General features: G+C 45.1%; 1 protein-coding gene across 11 annotated transcripts in view; it reads left to right on the top strand.

Annotated features, from left to right (window-relative positions):
- Positions 1-1,081: 1,081 nt before the first annotated feature.
- LOC147110722 (uncharacterized) overlaps positions 1,082-27,581 on the top strand; it is a 72,769-nt gene continuing 46,269 nt past the window's right edge. For 2 of the 11 annotated variants that reach the window (XM_086000961.1, XM_086000960.1), the window contains exon 1: positions 13,256-13,788. In XM_086000961.1, coding sequence (XP_085857087.1) covers positions 13,375-13,788 — 414 coding nt within the window. In that variant the 5' untranslated portion in view covers positions 13,256-13,374. Of the gene's footprint in view, positions 1,248-1,629; positions 1,854-12,144; positions 12,245-12,877; positions 12,962-13,254; positions 13,826-27,581 lie in introns of those variants that run through there. The other 9 variants (XM_086000963.1, XM_086000964.1, XM_086000962.1 and 6 more) reach the window with 9 other exon arrangements.

Raw genomic sequence — 27,581 nt, 5'->3', positions numbered from 1 at the left:
ATGGGGGATGGGGAAGTTGAAAGTCAGATGACAGCTGCAGGTTTGTCATGACATTCTGCTTCTTATCCTTCTCATCCTATTGTGCCCAACATTACCTGCCAACAAACAAGATCGTGAAACCCTCATGTCACTCCGCCAACTGAATACATGTGGGGGTAGATTTTCACCTTGCTGCCCGGGCATAAAACTGGCGATGCGGATCGGCCGTCCTTTATAGAAACCACCCAATTTAATTATTTAATTTCCATTGATTTCATGAGTGTCTCTGGCAGCCACCAACAAAATGTCCTCCACATCTTCTACAGGCAGCTGCCGTGCCTCTGGCTGATTTCCTTGCCTCTCTTGAGTGCCTTCCTTGTCCAGGGACTCCACAATGAGGCCTCTTTGTAAGGCTGAGTTGTGCAGCATACCACCAGAGTCCTTGAGGCTCCACCTGGGCTATATTGCAGAGAACTTCCAGACCGATCCAGGCACCTGAGATACGCCTTCAGAATTGCATGTGTGCTATATGATGACTGTGGTGGAAGAGTGGACCTGGTTATAGTGGTGCTCAGCTGGTGTCCTGGGAATGCACACTGGTGTCGTTAGGCAAGGCTGTAGATGGTAGCCTTGATTTTCCCAAATGCTTGCCTTTCTGGGTCAACGACTGCAGGGGCTGGTGGACTACCTTCAAATGAAAGCACTGTGGTGGCTGCCAGAAATGTAAACATTCACTTGTATGGTGTGGTTTTGGTCACAAATGAGCTGGACATTTGACTGTTGACATGGATTCTGTTAAATTCCAAATGTAGTTATTGATTATTCATAATTAATAGTGTAGTCTGTAACAGGAAGATTACAAACAAATCCCCCAAAGGTTCAAGTCTGCAACCTTTGAAATCCTGGCCACTTGGATGCATTCTATGACTGCTTGGATCTTGGCAAACCTAGGTACTCTGCAAAATTGCAGTACCATGTGGTGTTGCTTGTTGTCCTTGGGGAAAGTGATGAACGGGCTCGCTCTCGTGAGCAATGAATCTGTCACTTATGTTATACATCTGTGCACAGCTGATGGGTCCTGTTACTGATATCTCCAGTGGCAGCCTAGAAGCATAAGAGTTCAAGGCAGTTGCGACCATCACAGTCACTGGCATTGTGATGGCTGCGGTGAAAGAGGACTGCAGTTCATGTTGCACGCAGCATAACTTGGTGATGGTTTCTCTTGTGAAGCACAAGCTGTGCAACGGCTGCTCCTGGGTCAACTGAAGGTAGGTGCATCTTGGTCTGTACATTCTGGAGTGGGGTTCTGGTGAGTAGGAGCCCTGCGCCTGCTGACAAGCCTGTACTCCCTCTGTTGCTCTTTTTTCTCAAAAAGTACAGATAAAGGAGTATTCCCACTGGAAAACCTATTGTGGCTTCTTTGCCAAAGCAGAAGCACAAAAGTACATGGTGAACCAGTTGTCAGTAGCAGAGAAAGCAAAATAAAAAACTTTTTATGCATCCTATTATAAAAGTTGCTGGACCCTTTAAATTGCCTTCTGCTTTTTCCTTCCTTAGCAATGCTGGACACCTATTTATTGGGGCAAGATGTACATGTATGAGGTCACTATGTCATTGCCACCCTCATTTAAATACACCCATTTGTTTTAGGATTAGCACTTCAAGCACTGGCCGGAAATGATGATGGAAAAAATAGGCAGTGATCAGTATTCCCCACACTCTGGAATTGTGCCTGAAAATGGGGCAAAGTTGGGAAAATACAAGATAGGGAGTCATAAAGAGCGGGAGAGGAGAAGGCCCAGGACACAGCGGACCTGAGCGGTGATTAAAAAAAAAAAAAAAAACCAGGAGTGATGTCACAGCACAGCAGGCAGGTGATTGGTTGGTGCGAATTACAGTTTTTAATCATTAACAAACAACAACAACACCAACAACTTGTATTTATATTGTTTATACAATAAACTTGTATTTATATAACTAAGAGCTACGGAACTATAAATATTACATTATTAAATATTAACTTAACTATATAAACTAATTAATTAATATAACTATAAATAATCAGTTGATTAAAAACTTTAATTAAATAAGCAAATAAATAAAATTGTCTAGAGATGGCAGGGCAGGCAATGTGTCAGGACTGTAGTATGTGGGAGTTTGTGGACAGTGAAACTGTCCCAGATTCCCACATCTGCAGGAAATGTCTCTGCCTTCAGTCACTCCGGCTCAGAGTCATTGAGCTGGATACTATGGCCGCAATTTTCCCTACCGAGGCGGGCGATGTCGGTGGCTTCCGACATGACTTTCCCCTGATTGGGCTTGTTAAGCCCACCCAGCGAGTTTCCCGGCCAACTGAAGGAAGCAGTCTGATGGCGTCCGCGACATCAGCCGGTTTCCATAAAGGGACCATGCGCAAATTTACTTTGACATTTGTGCTGTCAGTGTTCTACAGCATTGACATGCTGCAAACACTGACAAGCACTGCACAAAGGTGCACGACTGCACCCAGGCTCTCCCATATGCTTATGGAGGGAGTCACAGCACGCAGGGAGGTTCTCTTCCTTTCCAATGGGCGGAAGAGATTTCTCTAGGAGACCAATGCAGCCTGGTTTCACATTGCACAGAAGGGCACAAGCAGGGATGTCATCAGGAGGACCAGGCTGCAGTGGCACAAACCTTTCAATGATCTCAGTAGATCACGAAATGTTACTGCAAAGCTACATTCAACCTCATCCTGCTGTGCCACTCATCACATCTCCACTTCCCTACCCTACTCCTGCACATCCTTACTCACACCACCCTCTCTATCTACATTATCACTTCCCCATCTCACTAGTCACCCCTCACACGCACCCTCACCCTAGTCCAATCATACCAACTAACATACAAGGGAAGGCACTTGTGTGTTTTAGCCAATGTTCATGTGAAGTTTCTGTTAATGTGCTGTCGAACATTGAAATCTTTATTTTCAACACTTTGCTTTCTTGGACAGATTTGTGTGCACCTTTGGAAGTGGCTTAGTAAGTTGCAGTGAATGGTGAGACATAACGGTACCATGACCCCCGCAATGCTGATGAGTGTAAAAGGAATGGCTTGGGCATTGTAGGATGCTTTATGTTGTTGGTGTGAACTTGCCGCATCATGTGGCAGCCAAGGCGTGCAGCGTCAAGTGAAGTAAATGTGGCCATGGTGAGGCCATCCCCGGCAGCAATGTGGTTGGGTGTTGATACCCTCTGTCCTGTGCAGTGTCAGAGGTTGGTGCTGATCGTGGTCAGATTCTGAGGACCAAGGTGAGAAAGTATAAAGTGCACCCATGCTGATGGAATAGATGGCAGGTGAAGTAGAGATGATAGAAGCGATCTGTCAATGGTGGGAGAGGTAATGAGGTCAGACTGTATGAAAACTTGTGTAAAGACTTGCAACATCCTGAATCTGTAGTGGAAATGCAGTTTAAAGATGCTAGTGCTTAAAGGAAGATATTTGAATCAGCTGGGAGCTTTGAGTTGACATTTGAAGCTGCCAACTCATCAGCTGATTCAACAGCCACTGACCTCCCACCTCAGCTTCACTGACGAGGTCTAGGCACAGCAGGAAACCCGTGAAAGTGCCATGGGATCTTTTACGTCCACCTGAGACCTCAGTTTAACGTCTCATCTGAAAGACAGCACCTCCAACTAATGCAGCACTCCCTCAGCACTGCACTGGAGTGTCAACCTAGCTTTATGTGCTCAAGTCCCTGGAGTGGGACTATGAACCCACAACTTTCAGACTTAGAGGCAAGTGTGCTACCAACTGAGCCACAGCTGACACACAGGTAGGTAAAGGGGATAAGGGATCCTACAATGTGTACAGGACTGCTTCCTAACCAATATGTAAAAAGTCCAACAAGGAAGGATTCGTTATTGGATCCAGTAATGGGGAATGAACCAGAGCAGATAAGAAAAGTAAAGGTAGGGGAACATCTAGGCAATAGTGCCCATAATATAATACACCTTAAGATAATAATTGAGAAAGACATGAGCATGTCAAAGACCAGGATAATGGATTGGAGAAAAGCTGATTTTGAGGGGCTGAGAATAGAACTTGGGAAAATAAATTGGACAACAATATTGGCATACGGTGATGTAGAACAGCAATGGGAAACGTTTAAAACTGTGTTCAACAGAGTCCAGGAAAAGTATATTCCGCTAAAAAACAAGATCAAGTTAAACACTAATGAGACATCGTGGATGAATAAAGCCATAAGGGAAAAAATGAGGGTAAGGAAAGAGACATACATTAAGTACATGGACAGCAGGGGAGAACATGATGAGAGAGAATACAAAGAGATTAAGAGAGAAGTCAAAAAACAATTAGGAAGGCAAAGAGGAACTATGAAAGTAAATTATCAAGGAACGTAAAACAAAATAGTAAAATATTTTACAGGCACATCAATAAAAAAAAGAAGGTTGGGATGGGAATAAGGCCATTAAGGGATGGACAGGATAATACCACAGGCAGCGATAGAGAGATGGCAGAGATATTAAATAATTACTTTACTTCAGTATTTACCAGGGAGATAGAACAGGTGGAGATGATGACAGATGATGAGATTAGTACTGAGATAAACGCATTTAAAATAAAATGAGGAGATATATTAAATAAACTAATGAAACTCAAAGAGGATTAAACTCCTGGATTACATCCACGCATTTTAAAAGATTCTAGGGAAGAGATAGCAGAGGCATTACTACACATATTTAGTAATTCATTAGAAAAAGGTGTAGTGCCAGAGGATAGCTAACGTAATACCTATATTTAAGAAGGGAGATAGAACATGTCCAGGGAACTATAGACCAGTTAGCTTAACATCGGTTGTAAGGCCAGAGAATGCGAAGTCAGGCGACAAGCAGCAGAATGGATCGTTAGCTGGCTTCAGGACAGAAAGCAGAGAGTAGGGGTAAAGGGTAGCTATTCACAGTGGTGGAAGGTGGGAAGTGGTGTTCCACAAGGATCAGTGCTGGGACCGCTGTTGTTCACAATTTCACAGAATCACAGAATCACAGAAACCCCACAGTGCAGATAGAGGCCATTTCGGCCCATCGAGCCTGCACCGACACATATCCCACCCGATCCCCGTAACCCCTACACCAACACATATCCCACTAACACCACGTATTTAATCCCACTAACACTAAGGGTCAATTTATCATAGCCAATCAACCTAACCCGCACATCTTTGGACTGTGGGAGGAAACCGGAGCACCCGGAGGAAACCCACGCAAACACGGGGAGAATGTGCAAACTCCACACAGACAGTCGCCCGAGGCCGGATTCGAACCCGGGTCCCTGGCGCTGTGAGGCAACAGTGCTAACCACTATGCCACCGTTAATTTAGATTAACAATTTAGACTTTGGAATCAAAAACACAATTTCTAAATTTACGGACGACACCAAATTGGGGGGGATAGTCAATACTGAGGAGGACTGTAACAAATTACAAGAAGACATTAATAAACTTGCAGAATGGGCATATAATTGGCAAATGAAATACAACACAGATAAATGTGAGGTACTCCATTTTGGTAAGAAAAATAGGGAAGTCACATATTACTTGGAAAATACGAATCTAAATGGGGTAGAGGAGCAAAAGGATCTTGGAGTACAAATACACAAATCACTAAAAGTATCGACACAGGTTAACAAGGCCATAAAAAAGCAAACCAAGTGACATAATAAAACTCACTACGCACTTGGTTTGAGCATAAAGCAAGGCTTTAATCAACTTATTTCAGAACATGGAAGTCTAGTTGTGTCCACTAGCTCCTTGTCTCTACAAAATGTCCCTGGAAAGCTGGGGTCAACGCCCGAGTATTTATACTCCTTGGGCAGCGCCATCAGCTGGCCGTCCAGTGTTATTTCATAGTTTCTCGATGATGAGATTTATGACACCAAGCACTAGGGTTTATTTCTGGAGGGATAGAATTGAAAAGTAGGGAAGTTATGCTAAACTTGTATCGAACCTTGGTTAGACCACACTTGGAGTACTGCGTACAATTCTGGTCGCCATATTATAGAAAGGATATAGAGGCACTGGAGTGGGTGCAGAAAAGATTTACAAGGATGATACCAGAAATGCAAGGGTTTACCTATCAGGAAAGGATGAACAGGCTGGGTCTCTTTTCTCTTGAAAAGAGAAGGCCGAGAGGTGACCTAATAGAGGTCTTTAAAATTATGAAAGATTTTGATCGAGTAGACACAGAGAATGTCTCCACATGTGGGGAAGAGCAAAGCTAGAGGCCATCAATATAAAATAGTCACCAAGAAATCAAATGGAGAATTCAGAAGAAACTTCTTTACCCAGAGAGTGGTGAGAATGTGGAACTGGCTACCACGGGGAGTGGTTAAAGCGAATAGTATAGATGCATTTAAGGGGCGGTTAAATAAGCATATGAGGGAGAAGGGAATAGAGGGTTATGCTGATAGTTAGATGAGGAAAGACGGGAGGAGGCTCGAGTGGAGCATAAACGCCGGCATGGAGTGGCTGGGCCGAATGGCTTCTGTGCTGTATATCCTCTGTAATGCTATGGAGTGGTCAACATGTGGAAAGGACTGACGTAATAAAACTCACTACGCACTTGGTTTGAGCATAAAGCAAGGCTTTAACCAACTTGTTTCAGAACATGGAGGTCTAGTTGTACTTCACTAGTACCTTGTCTTTCAAAATGTCCCTGGAAAGCTGGGCCCACACCCGAGTATTTATACTCCTTGGACAGCGCCACCAGTTGGCCATCCAGCGTTATTTCATGAGTAGTTCCTTGATGAATGATGAGATTTATAACATTTTTCCTGCCTAAAAGATTTGGAAGTCCAACGACTTCCTCTTAACGGATTAGGCGGATCACGAATAGCCGCAATCTTTTAGATTTTTGTTAATGGCTAGAAGGCACGTCTCCCCAGACCGTGTCTTGGTCCCTGGGTTGCTTGATCCGTACTGGTGGATCGACAGGGCCCATGTTGCTCTGATCGACCCGAGGGAGGCTGGGGAGATCGTGACTCCGGATGCGGGTCCTCACAGGCGCAGAACTGGCTTCATCCTGTTGGATAGCCGGGGATTGACCGGCGTCCTGGCCTCGAGTGGCCATCCCACGGGGAGCACTCAGCTCCCCGAGTGGATCCGGTGGGGCAGCTGGCAGATCTTTTGATGTCCCAGGTAGGGCGTCATCTTCGGGGGAGCGCAGAGTGTCGGCATCATCCCCGTGGGTCCCTCTATCGGTTGGGTTCGTGGAACCGGCCGGACAGGGAGCCAGGTCCCGGAGCGAAACGGTGGACTCCCGGCCATCAGGGTACCGCACGTGGGCGTACGTAGGGTTGACGTCCATGAGTTCTACCTCGTCGACGAGAGGATCGTTTTTAGATGATCGGACGACTCTTCGGAGCAGCACGGGGCCAGGAGCTGCCAACCATGACGGTAGAGACGTCCCATGGGTGGAGCGACGCTGGAAGCTGAAGAATCGCTCGTGAGGTGTGACATTGGTAGACGTAGAAAGGAGAGACCTGATGGAATGCAACACGTCAGGGGGCATAGATTCCCACTGCTGGTCTGGTAGGTTGCGTTACCTCAGCGCAAGATGAACAGCGTTCCAAATGATAGCATTGTATCTCTCAACCTGTCCGTTACTGATGGGATGGTACGGTGTCGTTTTACATGTGGCGATTCCCCGTTGGGAGAGATAACTTTTGAGTTCGCTTGACATGAAGGAGGGACCCCAATTAGAGTGGATGAAATTAGCTGTACCGCAAAGGGAAAAGACTTGATCAAGGCATTAGATCACTGTGGAAGTAAGCATATTGGGACAGGGGAAAGAAAGGGAAAGCGCGAATATTCATCCACCATAGTCAGTAAGTAGGTGTTTCACGTTGAGGAAGGCAATGGCCCTTTAAAGTCAATGCTGAGTCGCTGCATAGGCTACATAGCGTGTATGAGCAAGCCATCCGATGGACAGAAGAATTGCGGTTTTAATTCCACACAAATTCTACAGGAGGAGCATGTTCTTTTCACATCTTCCATAGAAAATGGGAGATTTTTAGATCGCACGAAGTGCAACATACGGGTAACGCCAGGATGGCATAAGTCAGTATGAAGATCCGCCAGAGTCGAAGTTGACATAGAAGAGCAGAATGCCCGCGTAAGAGTATCCGGGGCCACATTCTCTTTGCCGGGTCGATAATGTATGGTGTATCCAAAGGTGGCCAATTCCATCCTCCAGAGTTGTATTTTGTTATTCTTGATCTTAGTGCATTTCCGGTTATCCAGCATAAAGGCCATGGAGCGCTGAAGTGTGAAATGGCGTCGAGCGAGAAAATGACTCCATTTACGTACCGCTTCGATGATGGCCGTAGCCTCCTTCTCAACAGGAGGATAATGGAGCTCGCTACCCTGCAAAGTTCTGGACAGAAATGCAACGGGTCGACCGCCTTGATTCAAGGTAGTAGAGATCGCCACATCCGATGCATCGCACTTGACCACGAAAGGAAGATTTTCATCAATGGAATGAAGCGTGGCTTTTTCCAGTTGTCGCTTGAGGAGGTTGAAAGCTGAAATAGCCATTGCCTCCAATGGAAATGACTTTGCGTGAAGCAGGGGCTGGATCTTGTCGGAGAAGTGGGGTATCCATTTCGCATAATAGGCGAACATGCCAAGTGCCCGACGAAGAGAGCCGAGATTCGTAGGGGGAGGGAGCTCCTGAAGTGGACGAAGTCACTCCGGATCCGGTTTGATGACACCGTTGCCCACCCAGTAGCCAAGGATGTTGACTGATTGTACTGATTTCACAGATTTGGACTCATTTAAGGTTAAGTTGCGAAGATGGAGAACGTCAAAAAATTTCTGGAGGTTGGCATCATGCTCCTTCTGGTCATGACCAGCAATGGTGATATTATCCAGATATGGAAAAGTGTCCCTTAAGTTCTCCTGTTTGACTAGGCTATCCATTGCCCATTGAAAGATGGCCACCCCATTGGTGACCCCAAATGGAAGGCGACAAAACTGGTAAAACCAACCATTGGCCTCAAAGGCCGTATACTTTTTGTCAGAGTCCTTTAACGGTACTTGATGATATGCGCTCTTTAAATCAAAAGTTGAAAATACCTTGTAGTTAGCAAGGTTATTGGCCATGTCATCGATGCGTGGTAGTGGGTAGGCGTCCAGGTCAGTATACCGGTTAATAGTTTGCAAGTAATCGATGCAAAGACGTTTCTTGTGTTGCTTCAGAGGATTTTTAACGACGACGACTTGAGCCCGCCAGGAAGATGAACATGGCTCAATGATACCGTCAGCTAGAAGGCGAGAGATTTCTGCCTCGATAAAGGATCGATCATCTTGGCTGAAATGTCGTGATTTAGTGACTATGGGCTTACATCGGGGGGAAAGATTGGCAAACCAGGAGGGCTCGTCGAGCGAAGCCGCCGAAAGCGCACAAAACGGTACCTTGGAAATAGTAAGCTCCGGCTTTGACCCTCCAAACTCAAAAGTGAGTCTTTTGTGTTGTTTCTGGAAATCCTGTCCCAGGAGCACATCACTGCATAGGTTCTTGAGCACCCCGAGCCGGTTGGAGAAATAAGTGCGGCCATTGAGAATAAGGTCGACAAGACAAAAGCCGGAAGAACTGGTGGTCAGTGTCGTCAGAGCCATTGCAATTTCCCTGTTTCAACTTACTGACAGCCGCTCACTAATGAAGCTGTCAGAGCTGAATGAGTCGATTAGTGCACTCAAAATGTGTCCATTTACCGAAACCTTTGTGGCTGCATGGGACAGACTTTGGGGAAAAACAGCTGTGATGGGAGGAGGGGCAGTTTTACCCTTGACAGCTGTAACCTTAGTAGTGGTTCTTGGGGGAGGAGCAGTTTTATAGATTGCAGCTGTAACCTTAGTAGTGGCTCTTGGGGGAGGGGCAGTTTTATAGATAGTAGCTGCAAAACTAACAGGAGCTTTCAACCGGTATACCTTAGAAAAGTGGCCTTTCTTACTAACAGCAGCTCTTGACTGGCATACCTTAGAAAAGTGACCTTTCTTGCTGCAATGATTGCAGGTTGCGTTACGAGCAGGACAATATTTCCTATAATGGAACGCACCTCCACAGAAGAAACAGTTCCTTCCAGATTGCTAGGATGCCGCTAGGGCAGGGTCATCATCAGTGTAGGTTTCTAGGGTAGGGTTGTCATCAGCCAGGTTGGAGTCATCATCCATGAGGGCTTCTGCCCGAGGCCTACTGAAGGGGTCACTAAAAGTGATAGCAGCAGCCCATGCACATGGTGAAAGATAGGTATCTGCATTCCTCTTTGCTAAATCCAGAGAACATGCCTGGTCATAGGCAACCTGTAACTTGAGGGTTTTATTCTCCAACAGACGCTGACGTATGAAGGGAGACGCAATCCCATTAATAAAGGAATCACGAATTAACTCCTCCTGGTACTGCTCAGCTGTAACAGCTTTAAGATTACAATCCTTGCTGAGCCTGAGAAGTTTCTGAAGGAATTCGTCAAGTGATTCCCCAGGTTGTTGTCGAGTTGTGGCCAGTAGATGCCGAGCAAAAATTTCATTTGTGGTCTTGACATATAGCTGCTGTAGTATTTGGATAGCGGTGTCATAGTCTACACAGCCTTCGATATAATCAAACACGAGGGGAAAAATAATTAGCAAGTATCTCTAATTTATCAGGAACATTCTCACCACACACCCTGAGGAAGTTGCTGAAAGTACGATACCAGTGTTTCCATACCTTAGCAGCTGTAAGTGAATTCGGGTCCAGGTCGAGACGGGTGGGTCTGAGTAGTTTCTCCATGATGGATCGATTACTTGTCTGAGTTCCCTTCTACGGTTCGAGTCATAGCTGACTTTTCCCGAAATCACCCAAAGCGTGGAGTCGACATCAAGTTGATCAAATTGACGTAATAAAACTCACTACGCACTTGGTTTGAGCATAAAGCAAGTCTTTAATCAACTTGTTTCAGAACATGGAGGTCTAGTTGTACTTCACTAGTTCCTTGTCTTACAAAATGTCCCTGGAAAGCTGGGCCCATGCCCGAGTATTTATACTCCTTGGACGGCACCACCAGCTGGCCGTCCAGCGTTATTTCATGAGTAGTTTCTCGATGAATGATGAGATTTATAACAAATACTTCATAAGAACATAAGAAATAGGAGCAGGAGTAGGCCATTCAGCCCCTCAAGCCTGCTTCGCCATTCAATAAGATCATGGCTAATCTTCTACCTCATCTCCACTTTCCTGCACTATCCCCATATCCCTTGATTCCCTTAATATCCAAAAATCTATCGATCTCTGTCTTGAATATATTCAATGACTGAGCCTGCACAGCCCTCTGGGGTAGAGAATTCCAAAGATTCACCACCCTCTAAGTGAAGACATTTCTCATCTCAGTCCTGAATGGCCGACCCCTTATTCTGAGACTGTGTGACCCCTGGTTCTAGACTCCCCAGCCAGGGGAAACATCCTCCCTGCATCTACCTTGTCAAGCCCTGTAAGAATTTTGTATGTTTCAATGAGATCAACTCTTACTCTTCTGAACTCCAGAGAATATAGGCCTAGTCTACTCAATCTCTTCTTATGACAATCCCCCCATCCCAGGAATCAGTCTGGTGAACCTTCGTTGCACTCCCTCTATGGCAAGTATATCCTTCCTTAGGTAAGGAGACCAAAACTGTACACAATACTTCAGGTAGTGTTTCAGTTAAGCAAAAACCTTGAAATCGGTTCAGAATGTTGTGAGTGGATGCTGTGAAGGGGAGACTGTAGGATCTCTCTGGACAGATTAGCTAAGATGGGCCGAATGGGCTTCCTCATCCATATTTATCTTGTGTACGTTCTTGTTGCTGCACAAAATGACGTTCCACTAATCTGGCAAGGCTGTGAGAGTCTGCTGGCAACCTCTGCCTCTTTGCTACTGGTATGTAGGTCTCATCAGTCACAAATGTGTCCATCAACTCATGAACAACTTGTGCCTGAAAGCTTGTATGGCAGTGGCTTCAAATGTGTCTCCTTATATAGTATGCAAGCATTTATTGAGGTCACCTCCTTGGCACAGTGACAGCTCAAATTTTATGCCTTTACAGTCTGGTGGAGGAGATACTCAGAGTAACCCATTAGTTAGCCAGGTGGCGATTTCCTCACGTATTATGTCATACTGCCCCATGGTTCAATATGTTGCTGTAACCCAGGACTCTAAGTTCTGGTTCCATCTTTTGAGAAAATGTTCCTGTCAGAAGGTAAATGCAGCCGAACAAAGTCTAGAAACCGCAATTATGAAGCTGTTTTTCTAACTATATTATGGTAAATTCCAAATGTAGTTATTCATTATTATGTGTAGTCTGTAACAGGAAAGTTACAAGCAAATCCCCCAAAGGTTCAAGTCTGCGACCTTTGAATTCCTGATCCCGGGACATCCAGGTGTTGGAGTCACCGGTGTTAGAGCTGCTATATAAAGGCTAGTTGTTGCTCCTTGAACCTGTAGGGTAGGTGGCCATATCAGAATGTTTTTCTTGTGTTCTGTTTGGCGACAATAATTGACTAGATCGACGATGATTAAGAAGCTGTGCTGAAACCCTGAATTTATGGAGGAGCTAGAGAAAAACTCCAAGCGAAACAAACTTTTGGGGAAACTCGTGTAGGAACGTCGAATAATGCTGCGAAAAGGGAATGAGATTCAGAGACACCGCCGGCTGTCATGCCACGTAGGAACAGGGATATCTGTCGGCTCAAAAGGTGCCCTGTGAGGAAGGAGCTTTCCCCAGTAGCATGTGGTCCCGTGGGGGCGGGGAAGGCACCGCAGTGCTGTGTGGGGGTTGCTAAATGTATGAAGAAAGATTTATAAATATCGTATTTCTAAATAATATTTACATTGGTAGTCTGGTGTGATGACCAGACGCAATCCAAACCACACGCCAGCCCCGCTCAGGCTTCCATCGGCGGGAAAGCAGGCCGTGGTGAGAAACAGCGGCTGCGCAACATTTGAATCCGCGGCGTTCCAGCGGCTCGCGAGACCTTCCGTTAGCCGAGTGGGGGGAAGCGGGGCGCTTGAAACAAGCGACGTCATTGGCCAGCGCCCCGCTAACTGATTTGCCTTTCCAGCCGTTCGGTTGGTTGCGTCCTTCGAGTTAACGGGCGTGCGATTGGCGGAGAGCATGGGGTAGGACGTGATTGGCCATGGGCGGAACCCCCAGGCTGTGGTTTTTCGTGTGCGATTGGCTGGCAGCTCAACCCCGTGGGTGGGGTTAGCAAGGACGGGGCGGGGTGAGCGAGAGGCGAGCGCGTGCCGGGAGCGCGGGCTGAGCTTCGGCCTGGGAAGGGTCGGAGACACGGAGCTGCAGGCGGCCGCTCGCCGCACCCCAGCGCAGGCATGGACGAGGTGTGGCTGGTATCTCTGTGCCTGACCGTCATAGCTATCGTGATCGCCCTCCTGTCGTTGAAGAAGTCCGACGACAAGTCCGAGAGCTCGGCCAAAGCCAAGGAGCGGAGCCCCGAGCCCATCTCTTCCTTGCCCCAGCCGGTCGCCCGCTACATGGAGCTGACCCTGGAAGACATCGAGAAGTCGCTGGAGAGGCTAGGAGCGGTGCTGGGCACCGAGCCGGTCGCCGCCAAGGGAGCGGCTTCCTGGGGGCATGTGCCCGCGTCCGGCTCCGAGTCCGACACTCAGGCGTCGCTGTCGGGTTCCGAGGAGCCGCAGCAGTACCGGCACGGGGGGAGAGCAGCAGCTCCCCAGGGGTGGGCAGAGCACAGCGGCAATGACACCTGGAGTCACCCCGAGCGACAGGTACACTGGGCCCGGGGGACACTGGCGGCTCAGGCCGGTTAGTTTCACTTATTCCGGCCTGAATGAAGCAAATTCGGTTTTTATTCCATGGGATTTGGGATCGAATTCCATCTGTGTTTACGCCAATGGATTTGGGGCTTGTTATGTGTGTTGGGATTGAATTCTGAGATTCTGTCCATTTTTCTGTAAATCAATGGTCTTGCGTGTTATCGGCCAGCCGGGATCAACGGGCTGGTGCATTTCTGACCACTGGAGTTCCCCTGAAACCATATTTGCTCCACTGTTATTTTCAGTGTTCATTCCTTGGACGAGTTATAAAAGTTGTTTCCAGTAATGTAGAATAGGGTATACAGTAGGGTGAGAAAAAGCCTGTGATGTGTTGTAGGCAGAGCCATTAGTTTACGGTTTCCACAGAAAAATTGATGAACTCATGGAATTCGATCACCAAGACACTGGTAAAAATCCTAGAATCCATGCAATAAAAATGAAATTTGACTTATCAGTGTTCAGTGGTAATGGGAGAACAGTACTAGTATTTCATATTCACACAGCGCACTTGTGTTAAAACACATGAAAAAAACATGAATGGTCTGCCAAAAGTGTTCATTACAATGTTATATAAGATGAATGAATTATCTCGCCTCCGTCTAAAATTGTTGAGCTTTGAACAAGTGACCATTTGGGGAGTGACCCTGTCAGGACCACTTGCTTATTTAAACAGTTTCACAAAATTGTAATTCGATTTTAAAGTGTCTTCTGCATGAATTGGAGTAACTGATATTAAATCAACATGAGAATTGAGTTAATGTCTGTATATATTTAATAATCTTGGGCTGGTATGTTGCATGAACTGTGTGACTGTTCATTCACGTGGGGTTCAGTTTCCCTGATGTGGCCATGCATGCCCAGTTTCAAATCAAAGTAAGATAGACTAGAAGTCTGTGAAATATTTTGGGAGAAATTCAAGTACATTTTTACATAATTTATTCCTTGATTCATTTTTTTTCTTTAGCCACCAAGAAAAGTTTGCCAACTTTTAAAATTATTTTGAAATACTGACTTGCACCTCCTGTGTTGCCACTCTACACTTTTCTATTAAGCCACTCTGACATTTAAAAAAAATATCACTGACTCACACAGTAATCATATGCTATAAGTAATCGCTCCAGAATACTTCAGCCCATGCCAAGACATCCAGGCTGTTCTATTTGCAGCACTTCCCACAAACTTCTCAAACCAATTTGCTGACTGAGCTTATAAAGGGACTGCTCCATCTGCATTATAATGACTCACAAAATAAAAGTAACACAGATTCTTAAACTTTTGTCTTAAAACTTAAAAAGAAAATTGAATGTGTAAACTGAATATTGCATCCCCACCCCCCTATGGGGCAGCATGAAGAAAGTAACCTGCCAAAACCAAGATGTTGACATCATTTTCTTGCCTCTCTTAGCAACGTGGCTGTCTCCTGTTGTCTTCAATTCTGGGTCTGTCTACGGTATAAGTATCTTGGGTCCCTATAATCTGTTGGGAATTAGAATAAAACCTGGTAACTATAGACCAGTCAGCTTAAGGCCAGTGAAATGGAATCTATACTAAAATAAGTGATAGAAGAGTAGAGACAGAAAATATAATAAAAAATAGCATGGATTCAGAAAGGCTAAGTCATTCTTAACTAGCCTGATAGAATTCCTTGAAGAGGTAACAGAAAGAGTAGACAATGGTAATGTAGTAGATGCCATATACATAGATTTTCAAAAGGCCTTTGATAAGGTACCAACTAGTAGGCTCATGACAAAGGTTAGGGCATGTGGAGTCGGGGTACAAATAGTTAAATGGATAGCAAATTGGCTAATAATAGAAAGCAGAGAGTAGGGATAAAGAGTTGTTATTCAGATTGGAGGAAGGTAGAAAGCGGTGTTCCACAAGGATCAGTGCCTGGACCACTGTTGTTCATAATTTACATTAATGACTTGGACTCGGGAATAAGAAGCTCAATATCAAATTTTGCAGATGATACCAAACTGCGGGGTATAGTGAACACTGAGGAAGAATGCAACATAATGCAAGAAGACATTAGAATACTTGCAGACTGGGCGGTTAAGTGGCAAATACACTTTAACATAGATACATGTGAGGTGATGCACTTTGTTAGGAAAAACAGAAACATCACCTACACCTTAGCAAATAAGAAACTGAATGGGGTAGAAAGGGATTTAGGGATACAGGTGAACAAATCATTAAAAGCAGCATTGTAGGTCAGCAAAGCAATTAAAAATGGTAAAGCACTGGGATTTATTTTTAGGGGTATAGAATTCAAAAGTAGTGAAGTTATGTGAAACTTGTATAGGACCCTGGTCAGGCCGCTGGAGCACTGTGCACATTCTGGCCTCCATACTATAAAAAGGACATCGAAGCACTGGAGAAAATGCAAAAAAGATTTACAAGGATGGTACCAGAACTGAGAGATTACAGCTATTGGGAAAAATTGAACAGGTTGGGGCTTTTTTCTTTAGAAAAGAGAAGACTTAGAGGTGACCTTATGAAATTATGAATCGGCTGAACAGGGTAGATGTAGAGAGAATGTTTCCACTTGTAAATACAAGATACAGGAAACTTTTTTTTATCCGGCACCGACGGGACCGACGTGGTGCCGGTTCATCAAAAATTCCAGATCACCGAGCGCTATAGTAAAAGATACGAAAGCTGAGAGCTCCGTATAAAGCAACAAACCCTGTTGCTTAGCAACAGGTTCAGAACAATGGCCACAAGTTACAAGCACCTCTAGCTTAGCAACAGCTGCAGCCACACCCTTGCACAGCAACAGATGGAGGAAGGCAAGTAATATGAAGTATGAACCTACTCCTGAATTTTGCTGGTTAACCGAGATTTCCGGTTATTTAGGTGCCGGTAAATTGAAAGTTTCCTGTAGTTACTAATAAATCCAATAGGGAAATGAGTAATTTCTTTACTCAGAGAGTGGTTAGTATGTCGAACTTGCTACCATAGGAAGTGGTTGAGGCAAATAGCTTTGATGCTTTCAAAAGGAAACTAGATGAGTACATGAGAGAAAAGGGAATAGAAGGATATGCTGAAAGGCTGAGATGAGGTAGATGGAATGGGAGGAGACTCGTGGAGTATAAACACCAGCACAGATTGATTGGGCCGAATGGCTTGTTTCTGTGCTGTATATTCTATGTAATTATTTTGAAGTCTTTGTGCAGCTAAATCCTTGAAGGCCAGTGAACTTGATGAGAATGACCTACTTCATGCTGAAGATAAACTGGTACGACATCAGAAATATTTACTTGAGCTATCAATCCTCAACGAGATAATACGTGTCTCAAAGGTTGCTCGTGCTTAAGCCAGGCATCTATATATACTTTAGGGAATACAAGAGCCTCTGCTGCACCTCAACATTCTGCATCAGTCAAAAAGTTGGTACTAAGTACTTATGGCCAAGTTTAACACTAATCTTTTCTTGTCTGCACCCAGACAGTTATTGCCTGGAGCTCTGTCCCCGTTTCCTGAGTGTGAATTAGGCCATAGGATGTATGTGACTTGCCAGTATATTTTCTCCAATACTCTCAGTGCCCCCAGCTAGCACCTGGGCTACATCTGTGGAAGATCTGCTCATTACTGTGGTCTTCGGCTCTACCCTCTGATCTCCTCATAGACAAAAAAAACCATCAAACTGGTTTCCCATTATCTAATAAGGGAAAGAAAGGTTCGGGGGAGTACAGGGTTGTCAGATTGAGTGTCAACAAAGCTGCATGCTCAAGCCCCATTCCAAGACTTTGCACTGACATGGTTGTAGTGTAAATGTAGCCTCACTCTCCTGGAGAGAATACAATAAATAGCTTCTTGTCTGTACAGTCCGCTAGCCTTTCTGTTGCAGCCTTTCTCCTCTATCGACACAAGTATGGTTATTGTTCATTTAAACTTTACTTCCTGTGTCGTTTACACTCATAGTATGCTGTTATACATGTTCTTGCTGCTCTTACAACCATACTATGTTAAAACCAAGATTCATTACACTGTCTCTTCTCTAATTCATTCTTTATCAGGATCTCACGAACTGTAGATCTCCTTACCTCTCAGTCTTCCCTTTCTCCTGCAATTTCAGGTTTTAAAACATGGTGTCACTCAGTCACTACTTCCTGATTTACCGTATATTTTGTTACTAGTTTCAACCTTGGTGGTATGACTCACCCCATGTCTCGGTCATTTACTTAGGTTTTTCTAGTAGGATGAGGAAAATGTTCTTGTGAGCTATGGGTAAACAGTGGGGATATGAAAAATATCTACTTCCTGATGTAGCCCATACCGTTTCTGTTGATTCTGGGAAGGTGGACAGTTAACAACAACAGCTTGCATTTATATAGAGTCTCTAACGTAGTAAAATGTCCCAAAACGATTCACTAACAAAAATTGACACTGAGTCAAAGAATGATATAACTGCAGTGCAATCATTTCTGAAGACATTTTTCATTCCAATGCTAGTTTTCATTTTTTTTAAATGTGTAGGAAAGAGAAGGGTATGTCATGGGCTTCAGAGTCTTGATTTGGCACAAGCAGTGTGTTAAAATTGGATCCTGCGTTGCTAAATTTAAAGCTGCAGTTGGCTAGGAGTGTAACCTAATCAAGGGCTTTTGATGCACCACAAGACATAACTGCAGAATTGACCACTCTGCGAAGTCATTGGGAATGTGTTCCACCAGCGCATGTTCCTAGGCAACTGTTCTGATATAGAAATTTATGGCACAGAAGGAGGCCATTCGACCCATCGGGGGCGATTTTCTCAGCCCCATGGAAGCGGGTCTGCCGGGAAAATAGCAGAATTTGGGGGCGGGTGCCCAACCCACATCGGTGCCCTCTTGCCAGTAGGCGGGAAGCCGTCCTGCACCGGGTCCCGTCTCCTTGGAGGCGGGAAGGGATTAAAGCCTATTAAAAATAGGATTATCCCCATTTTGTGCCCTGAAATGCAGGCTTCCCAACCTGGGGGAACCCCGCTAGGGTGTGGGAGGCGAGCAGTGGGTCAGAGGGGTCTGAAAGTGCGCTGTAGAGGTGAGTGATGGTGCAAGTGTGGAGTGGTAAGCATGTGAGGTGAGTGTAAAGTGTTAGAAAATGTTAACTTACCTTTGTTTCTTCCTGCAGCCTTCAGCTGCTGTGGAGCCGGAGTCCCTGACATGTCCATTGTAGAGATCAGAGACTGGCTGCTGCATCCTCCGATGCAACAGTCATCTGATTTCTGCAAAGTAGAAAGGTTTGATGAGTTCTGAACACAAGGGCTCATCAAACTACACAGAATGTCAGTGTTTGACAGCTTCACAGAGCTGTCAAACGATGACATTTCTTCTTTCAAAATTTCTTGACAGATGACACGTCATACGTTGATGTGCTCTGCAACCAGCTTCGCCCTAATTGGCCTGCTAAACCCGCTGGGCGGGCTTAACAAGATCAATCGGGAAAATCCCGCTGGTTGGCCAGAGGCTGATGGAGGCGGGACTGAAACCCAACAAGTAGGAGTCTCGCCTCCAAAAGCATCCCATGGAGAAAATTACCCCCATCTTGTCTGTGCCGGCTGAAAAAGAGCTATCCGGCCAAATCCCACTTTCCAGCTCTTGATCCGTAGCCCTGTAGGTTACGACACTTCAAGTGCATATCCAAGTACTTTTTAAACGTGATGAGGGTTTCTGGCTCTACCACCCTTTCAGGCAGTGAGTTCCAGACCTCCACCACCCTCTGGGTGAAAAAAGTTCTCCTCAACTCCCCTCGAATCCTTCTACCAATTACTTTAAATCTCTGCCCCCCTGGTTATTGACCTCTCTGCTAAGGGAAATAGGGTCTTCCTATCCACTCTATCTAGGCTCCTCATAATTTTATACACCTCAATCAAGTCTCCCCTCAGCCTCCTCTGTTCCAAAGAAAATAACCCCAGCCTATCCAATCTTTCCTCATAGCTAAAATTCTCCAGTCCTGGCAACATCCTAATAAATCTCCTCTGTACCCTCTCCAGTGCAATCACATCTTTCCTGTAATGTGGTGACCAGAACTGTACACAGTACTCTAGCTGTGGCCTAACTAGTGTTTTATACAGTTCTAGCTTAACCTCCCAGCTCTTATCTTCTATGCCTCGGCTAATAAAGGAAAGTATCCCGTATGCCTTCTTAACCATCTTATCTACCTGTCCTACCTTCAGGGATCTGTGGACATGCACTCCAAGGTCCCTCTGTTCCTCTACACTTCTCAGTATCCTATCATTTATTGTGTATTCCCTTGCCTTGTTAGTCCTCACCAAATGCATTACCTCACACTTCTCCAGATTGAATTCCATTTGCCACTTTTCTGCCCACCTGACCAGTCCATGGCTATCTTCCTACATAACAACAGTGACTACACTTCAGAAAGTGCTTCATTGGCTGTAAAGTGCTTTGGGACGTCTGGTGGTCGTGAAAGGCGCTATGTAAATGGAAGTCTTTTTCCTGCAGTCTACAGCTTTCTTTCTCACGATCAACCACACAGCCAATTTTTATATCATCTGCAAACTTCTTAATCATGGCCCCTACATTGAAGTCTAAATCATTGTATACCACAAAAAGCAAGGGACTTAGTACTGAGCCCTGCAGAATCCCACTGGAAACAGCTTTCCAGTCACAAAAACATCTGTCGACCATTACCCTTTGATTCCTGCCACTGAGCCAATTTTGGATCCAACTTGCCACTTTCCCTTGGATCCCATGGGCTTTTACTTTTCTGATCAGTCTGCCATGTGGGACCTTGTCAACAGCCTTGCTAAAATCCATGTAGACGACATCAAATGCACTACCCTCATCAACCCTCCTTGTTATCTCCTCAGAAAATCCAATCAAGTTAGTCAGACATGACCTTCCCTTAACAAATCCATGCTGACTGTCCTTGATTAATCCATGCCTTTCTAAATAACGATTAATACTGTCCCTCAGAATTTTTTTCAACAATTTGCCCACCGCCGAGGTTAGGCTGACTGGCCTGTAATTACTCGATCTATCCCTTTCTCCCTTTTTAAACAACAGTACAATGCTGGCAGTCCTCCAGTCCTCCGGCACCACACCTGTAGCCAGAGAGGATTGAAAAATTATGGTCAGAGCCTCCGCTATTTCCTCCCTCGCTTCTCTTAACAGCCTGGGGTACATTTCATCCAGGCCTGGCGATTTATCTTCTTTCAAAGATGCTAAACCCTTTAATACTTCCTCTCCCTCACTATGCTTATCTCACCTAATATTTCACACTCCTCCTCCTTAGCTACAATGTCTGCATCGTCCCTCTCTTTTGTGAAGACAGACGCAAAGTATTCATTAAGAACCTTACCCATGTCTTCCACCTCCACACACAAGCTCCCTTTTTGGTCTGTAATAGGCCCTGCTCTTTTTTAGTTATTCTCTTGCTCTTTATGTATTTATGAAACATCTTTGGATTTTACTTGCCAATATTTTTTCATGCCCTCTCTTTGCTTTCCTAATTTCCTTTATAATTTCACCCCTGCACTTTCTGTACTCCTCTAAGCTTTCTGCAGTATTGAACTCTCGGTGTCTGACACAAGCTTCCCTTTTTTGCTTTATCCTACCCTGCATGCCCCTTGACATCCATGGGGCTCTAGATTTGGGAGTCTCACCCTTTTTCTTTATGGGAACATATTTGCTCTGAACACTCACTATCTCCTCCTTGAATGCCTCCCACTGCTCTGACACTGATTTACCTTCAAGTAGCTGTTTCCAGTCTACTGTTGCTAATTCACATCTCCGCTTAGTAAAATTGGCCTTTCCCCAATTGAGCACTTTTACTCCTGATCTATCGTTGTCCTTTTCCATAACTGTGCTAAATCTAACTGAATTATGATCACTACCACCAAAATGCTCTGCCACTGATATCCCTTACACCTGCCCAGCTTCATTGCCTAAAACTAGGTCCAGAACTGCCCCCTCTCTTGTTGGGCTTGCTACGTACTGACTAAAGAAAGTTCTGAATGCATTTTAAGAATTCTGTGCCCTCTATACCTTTTACACTGATTCTATCCTGGTTAGTATTAGGGTAGTTGAAATCCCCTACTACTACTGCCCTGTTGTTTTTGTAGTTCTCAGAAATTTGCCTACATCTTTGCTCATCTATCTCCCTCTGACTATTTAGGGGTCTATAGTACACTCCCAGTAGTGTAATTGCCCCTTTTTCTTCAGTTCAACCCATATGGCTTTATTTGATGATCCTTCTAACATATCATCCCTCCTCACAGCTGTAATTGTTTCTTTAACCAATATTGCGACCTTCCCTCCTTTTTTATCCCCCACTATCTCGTCTGAAAACCCTGTAAACAGGAATGTTGAGCTGCCTTTCCTGCCCTTCTTTCAGCCATGTTTCAGAAATAGCTATGATATCATACTTTCACATGTCTATCTGTGCCCTCAGCTCATCTGCCTTAGTCACTAGACTCCTTGCATTGAAGTATATACCGTTAAGCACTGCCAAACCCCTTTGTTGTCTGTAGGTCAGTTCAGTTCAGCGAATAACCTTTTTGTCACTACACTTCATTCACTTACCAATAATTCAGAGAAAAACATTAATAAAACTTTCAAATCACATTTTTAACTGTGGTGCAAGAATGTTTCAAAATATCAAATTTCTTCACTAATTTGCTATACTTTGCTAGGTTCTGTGAGTAGAAGTTGTGTACTTAATACAGAAACTGGAGCTAGAAATACAATAACGTGAAATTTTTGCAGCCACCTTTTGTTCAATCTGTGATTACAGTTTCTCCTTTTGGCTCATAATGCAGTGTACATTGATATTTATTTTTAAATTAGTGATGCATGTCTTCTAGTAGTAAATTCTAAGAATTCATGGTCCCAGTGTAGAGATTTACCGCTGAGTGCATATCAGGCATTCGAGCACAGTGGTCCGTGGGTCCTGCTGGATTTTCCCTCCGAAGTGGATATCATAAAATGCAGAATTGGAGGATTTCTCTGTCCGCAGTGGGTGTCTGTTTACTACCTGTGCAGTGAGAAACATAATTTACACAGCTCAGCGCATTTATGAATGCAGCTATCTTCTTTCCAGTATGCTGATAGTTTTCAATTAGAATTATAGAAATTTTGGTACAGATAGAGGCCATTCGTACCTGTTTTATCTCTGCATCAAGCTATCTGTTTCCATTTCCCTGATTTTCTCCATACTCTTTATTTTTCTTCAAATGTTTTAATTGAATTATTCTATTGTTGCTCATTTTGTGATGTTTGCTGTAAACTCAGTGCTTGACTGACTCATTCACTGGAAGGTATCTGCTCTCCGCGTGGGAGACTCTGAAGATGGGTTTATGCCTCCACTTTACAAGTTGCCTACCCAAACTTGAGGGTATGGTTCTCGAGTCATAGGAACAGGAGCAGGTCATTTCGCTCCTCGAGCCTGTTCTGCCATTCAGTGAGATCATGGTTGATCTGTGACCGAACTCCATATACCCACCGTTGCCCCATATCTCTTAATACCTTTGATTAATAGAAATCTATCAATCTCGGATTTAAAATTAGCAATTGACTCAGCATCAACTGCTGTTTGTGAAAGAGAGATCCAAACTTCTACCACCCTTTGCGTGTAGAAGTGTTTCCTAACTTCACTCCTGAAAGGTCTGGCTCTAATTTTTAGGCTATGTCCCCTAGTCCTAGATTCCCCAACCAGTGGAAATAGTTTCTCTGTATAAAGAAAAAAAGAAAGACTTGCATTTATATAGCACCTTTCAAGACCACTGGACGTCCCAAAGCACTTTATAGCCAATTAAGCACTTTTGAAGTGTAGTCACTGTTGTAATGCAGAAAACGCGGCAGCCAATTTGCGCACAGCAAGCTCCCACAAACAGCAATGTGATTATGACCAGATAATCTGTTTTATTGATGTCGATTGAGGGATAAATATTGGCTCGGACAGCAGGGAGAACTCTGCTCTTCTAAGAAATAGTGCCATGCGATCTTTTACGTCCAGACTCAGTTTAACATCTCACCTGAAAGACAGCACCTCCAACAGTGCAGCACTCCCTCAGTACTGCACTGGAGTGTCGGCCTATCCACCCTATCAGTTCCCCATAATATCTTTAGGGGGGAAAATTGGGTCGCACCTCCTTTAGGGTGCTAACTTCGCTGGGGCGCTACTCTTAGCAACCCGAAAAAGTTACCGCCCTCGCCCCCAAAATTGAGTGGTAGTGCCCCAAGCAGGAGGCAGGGCACTACTGGAAGCACTCCCTCTCCTTGGGGCGCTCCAGCTCAATATCACGGCGTCACGTGCCGCAGCGCCACGAGCGCCAGCACGTTGTACCGTGCTACTGTGGGCCTTCCTCCTCTTATTAAAGGGGAGGAGCCTTGCGCATCGCAAACCGGGGCCCAGCTGGGCCACCGGGGAGCGGAGTGCCAGGAAAAGATCGCCCGATTGCGACCGGCACCCCGGCAAAGGAGGAGAGGAGGGCAAAGGGGGCAGGTGCTGGCAGGCGGCCAGCAAAAAAAAGGTCACCTAGCACCTCCCCTTTAAATATCGGCGCACCACACCCCCCCCCCCCCCACCCGACCCTGTCGGACATAGCGTCCGGCAGTACGTCAGGGGGCGCAACTGAAGTTTGCAGCTGGGGTGCTGCGCACGGCGATGACATCATCGCCGGAGTGGCTACCGCCACCGCTAACCTCACGCTGAATTCCGCGGGAGGCGTTAGCGGGACCATGCGCTAGTTGCTTTGCGCTCCGTACGTGCCCCCTTAGGGTGCTAACGCGTGGCGCAATGCAACAGAATTTTGCCCCCTTAATATCTTGAAAACTTCGATCAAATCACCCCTTCATTTTCTAAATTCCAGGGAATACAACCCTAGCTTGTGTAATCTCTCCTCATAATTTAACCCTTGGAGTCCAGATTATTCTAGTAAATCTACGCTGAACTCCCTCCACGGCCAATATATCCTTCCTATGATGTGGTGCCCAGAACTGCTCACAGTACTCCTGATGTGGTCTTAACTAGGGCTTTGTATAGCTGCAGCATAACTTCTACCCCTTCGTATTCTAGTCCTCTAGATATTAAAGCCAACATTCCATTAGCCTTTTTGGTTATTATTTGTACCCATCCATGACATTTTAATGATCTATGTACATGGACTCCTAAATCTCTTTGGACCTCCACTGCTTCTAGCTTTTCACCATTTAGAAAGTACGCTGACCTATCCTGTTTAGGTCCAAAGTAGATTACCTCACACTTGCCTATATTGAAATCCATTTGCCACAGTTTTGCCCATTCTTTTAATCTATTAATATCTCTTTGTAATTTTATGCTTCTATCTACACTGCTTACAATGCTTATAATCTGTGTGTCATCAGCACGCATGTTGCTCTCTATCCCATCATCTAAGTCGTTAATAAATGCAGTGAATAGTTGTGGGATGCCACTAGTCACATCCTGCCGATTAGAGCACCTGCCCATTATAGAATAGAATCATAGAATGGTTACTGACATAAATCAACTGAGCGGCCTGCGGGTGGCGCTGTCCAGAGAGATTTAAAATACTCGGGCACGGGCCCAGCTTGCGTAGGACATTCTTAACAGGAACTAGTGAAGGACACAACTAGACCTCCATGTTGTAAAACAGTTGATTAAAGCTTTGTTTAACGCTTAGACCAAGTGCCTAGTAGTTTTCTTACGTCAATTTAATCAACTGGAACTTGCTCCACGCCCTGTGTGATTTTGGGAACAGATGGCTACGACTCAAACGGTAGAAGGGAACCAGACGTAGTAATCAATCCATCATGGAGAAACTACTCAGACCCGCCCGTCTTGACCTGGACCCAAATTCACCTACAACTGCTAAGGTATGGAAACACTGGTATCGTACCTTCAGCAACTTCCTCAGGGCTTGTGGTGAGAATGTTCCTGATGAGTTACAAATGCTTGCCAATTATGTATCTCCTTATGTGTTTGACTATATCGAAGACTGTGTAGACTATGACTCCGCTATCCAAATACTGCAGCAACTATACGTTAAGGCCCCAAACAAAATTTTTGCTCGGCACTTACTGACCACAACTCGACAACAACCCGGGGTATCACTTGACGAATTCCTTCAAAAGCTTCGCAGGCTCAGCAAAGACTAATCTCAAAGCTGTCTCAGCTGAGCAGTACCAGGAGGAATTAATTTGTGATTCTTTTATTAATGGAATTGCGTCTCCCTTCATTCGCCAGCGCCTGTTGGAGAATAAAACCCTTGAGTTACAAGCTGCCTATGACCAGGCATATTCTCTGGACTTAGCAAAAAAAATGCAGATGCCTATCTTTTACCACGTGCACGGACTGCTGCTATCACTCTTAGTGACTCCTCCGATAAGCCTCAGGCGGAAACCCTCACTGATGCCGACTCTATCCTAGCTGATGACGACCCTACCCTAGCGGCATCTAGGCAATCTAAAAAGAAGTGTTTCTTCTGTGGAGGTGCATTTCACTATAGGAAATTTTGTCCTGCTCGTAGTGCAACCTGCAATCATTGCAGTAAGAAAGGCCACTTTTCTAAAGTATGTCAGTCAAAAGCCTCTCCTAGGGTTACAGCTGCCATCTATAAAACTGCTCCTTCCCCAAGAGCCACTACTAATGTTACAGCTGTCATCTATAAAACTGCTCCTCCTCCCATCACAGCTGTTTTTCCCCAAAGCCTGTCCCAGGCAGCCACGAAGGTTTCGGTAAATGGACACATTTTGAGTGCACTAATCGACTCAAGTAGCTCTGACAACTTCATTAGTGAGCAGGCTGTCAGTAAGTTAAAACTGCGTATTTACCCCTCAGACAAGGAAATTGCAATGGCTCTGACGACACTGACCACCAACTTTTGTCTTGTCGACCTTATTCTCAATGGCCGCACTTATTTTTCCACCCAGCTTGGGGTGCTCAAAAATCTATGCAGTGATGTGCTCCTGGGACAAGATTTCCAGAAGCAACACAAAAGACTCACTTTCGAGTTTGGAGGGTCAAAGCCGGAGCTTACTATTTCCAAAGTACCGTTTTGTGCGCTTTCGGCGGCTTCGCTCGACGAGCCCTCCTTGTTTGCCAATCTTTCCCCCTGATGTAAGCCCATAGTCACTAAATCACGACGTTTCAGTTAAGATGATCTATCCTTTATCGAGGCAGAAATCTCTCGCCTTCTAGCGGATGGTATCATTGAGCCATGTTCATCTTCCTGGCGGGCTCAAGTCGTCGTTGTTAAAAATCCTCTGAAGGCACACAAGAAACATCTTTGCATCGATTACTCGCAAACTATTAACCAGTACACCGACCGGATGCCTACCCACTACCACTCATCGATGACATGGTCAATAACCTTGCCAACTACAGGGTATTTTCAACTTTTGACTTAGAGCGCATATCATCAAGTACCGTTAAAGGACTCTGACAAGAAGTATACGGCCTTTGAGGCCAACAGTCGGCTTTACCAGTTTTGTCGCCTTCCATTTGGGGTCACCAATGGGGTGGCCTTCTTTCAACGGGCAATGGACAGCCTAGTGAAACAGGAGAACTTAACGGACACTTTTCCATATCTGGATAATATCACCATTGCTGGTCATGACCAGAAGGAGCACGATGCCAACCTCCAGAAATTTCTTGACGTTCTCCGTCATCGCAACTTAACCTTAAATGAGTCCAAATCCGTGAAATCAGTACCATCAGTCAACATCCTTGGCTACTGGGTGGGCAATGGTGTCATCAAACCGGATCCAGAACGACTTTGTCCGCTTCAGGAGCTCCCTCCTCCT

The sequence above is a fragment of the Somniosus microcephalus genome, chromosome 11 (assembly GCF_052327205.1).
Source record: "Somniosus microcephalus isolate GS21.2 chromosome 11, FLI_Smic_1.0, whole genome shotgun sequence".
NCBI lineage: Eukaryota > Metazoa > Chordata > Chondrichthyes > Squaliformes > Somniosidae > Somniosus > Somniosus microcephalus.
The sequence above is the reverse complement of the archived record's forward strand: the minus strand, read 5'-3'. Positions and strand labels throughout refer to the sequence as shown.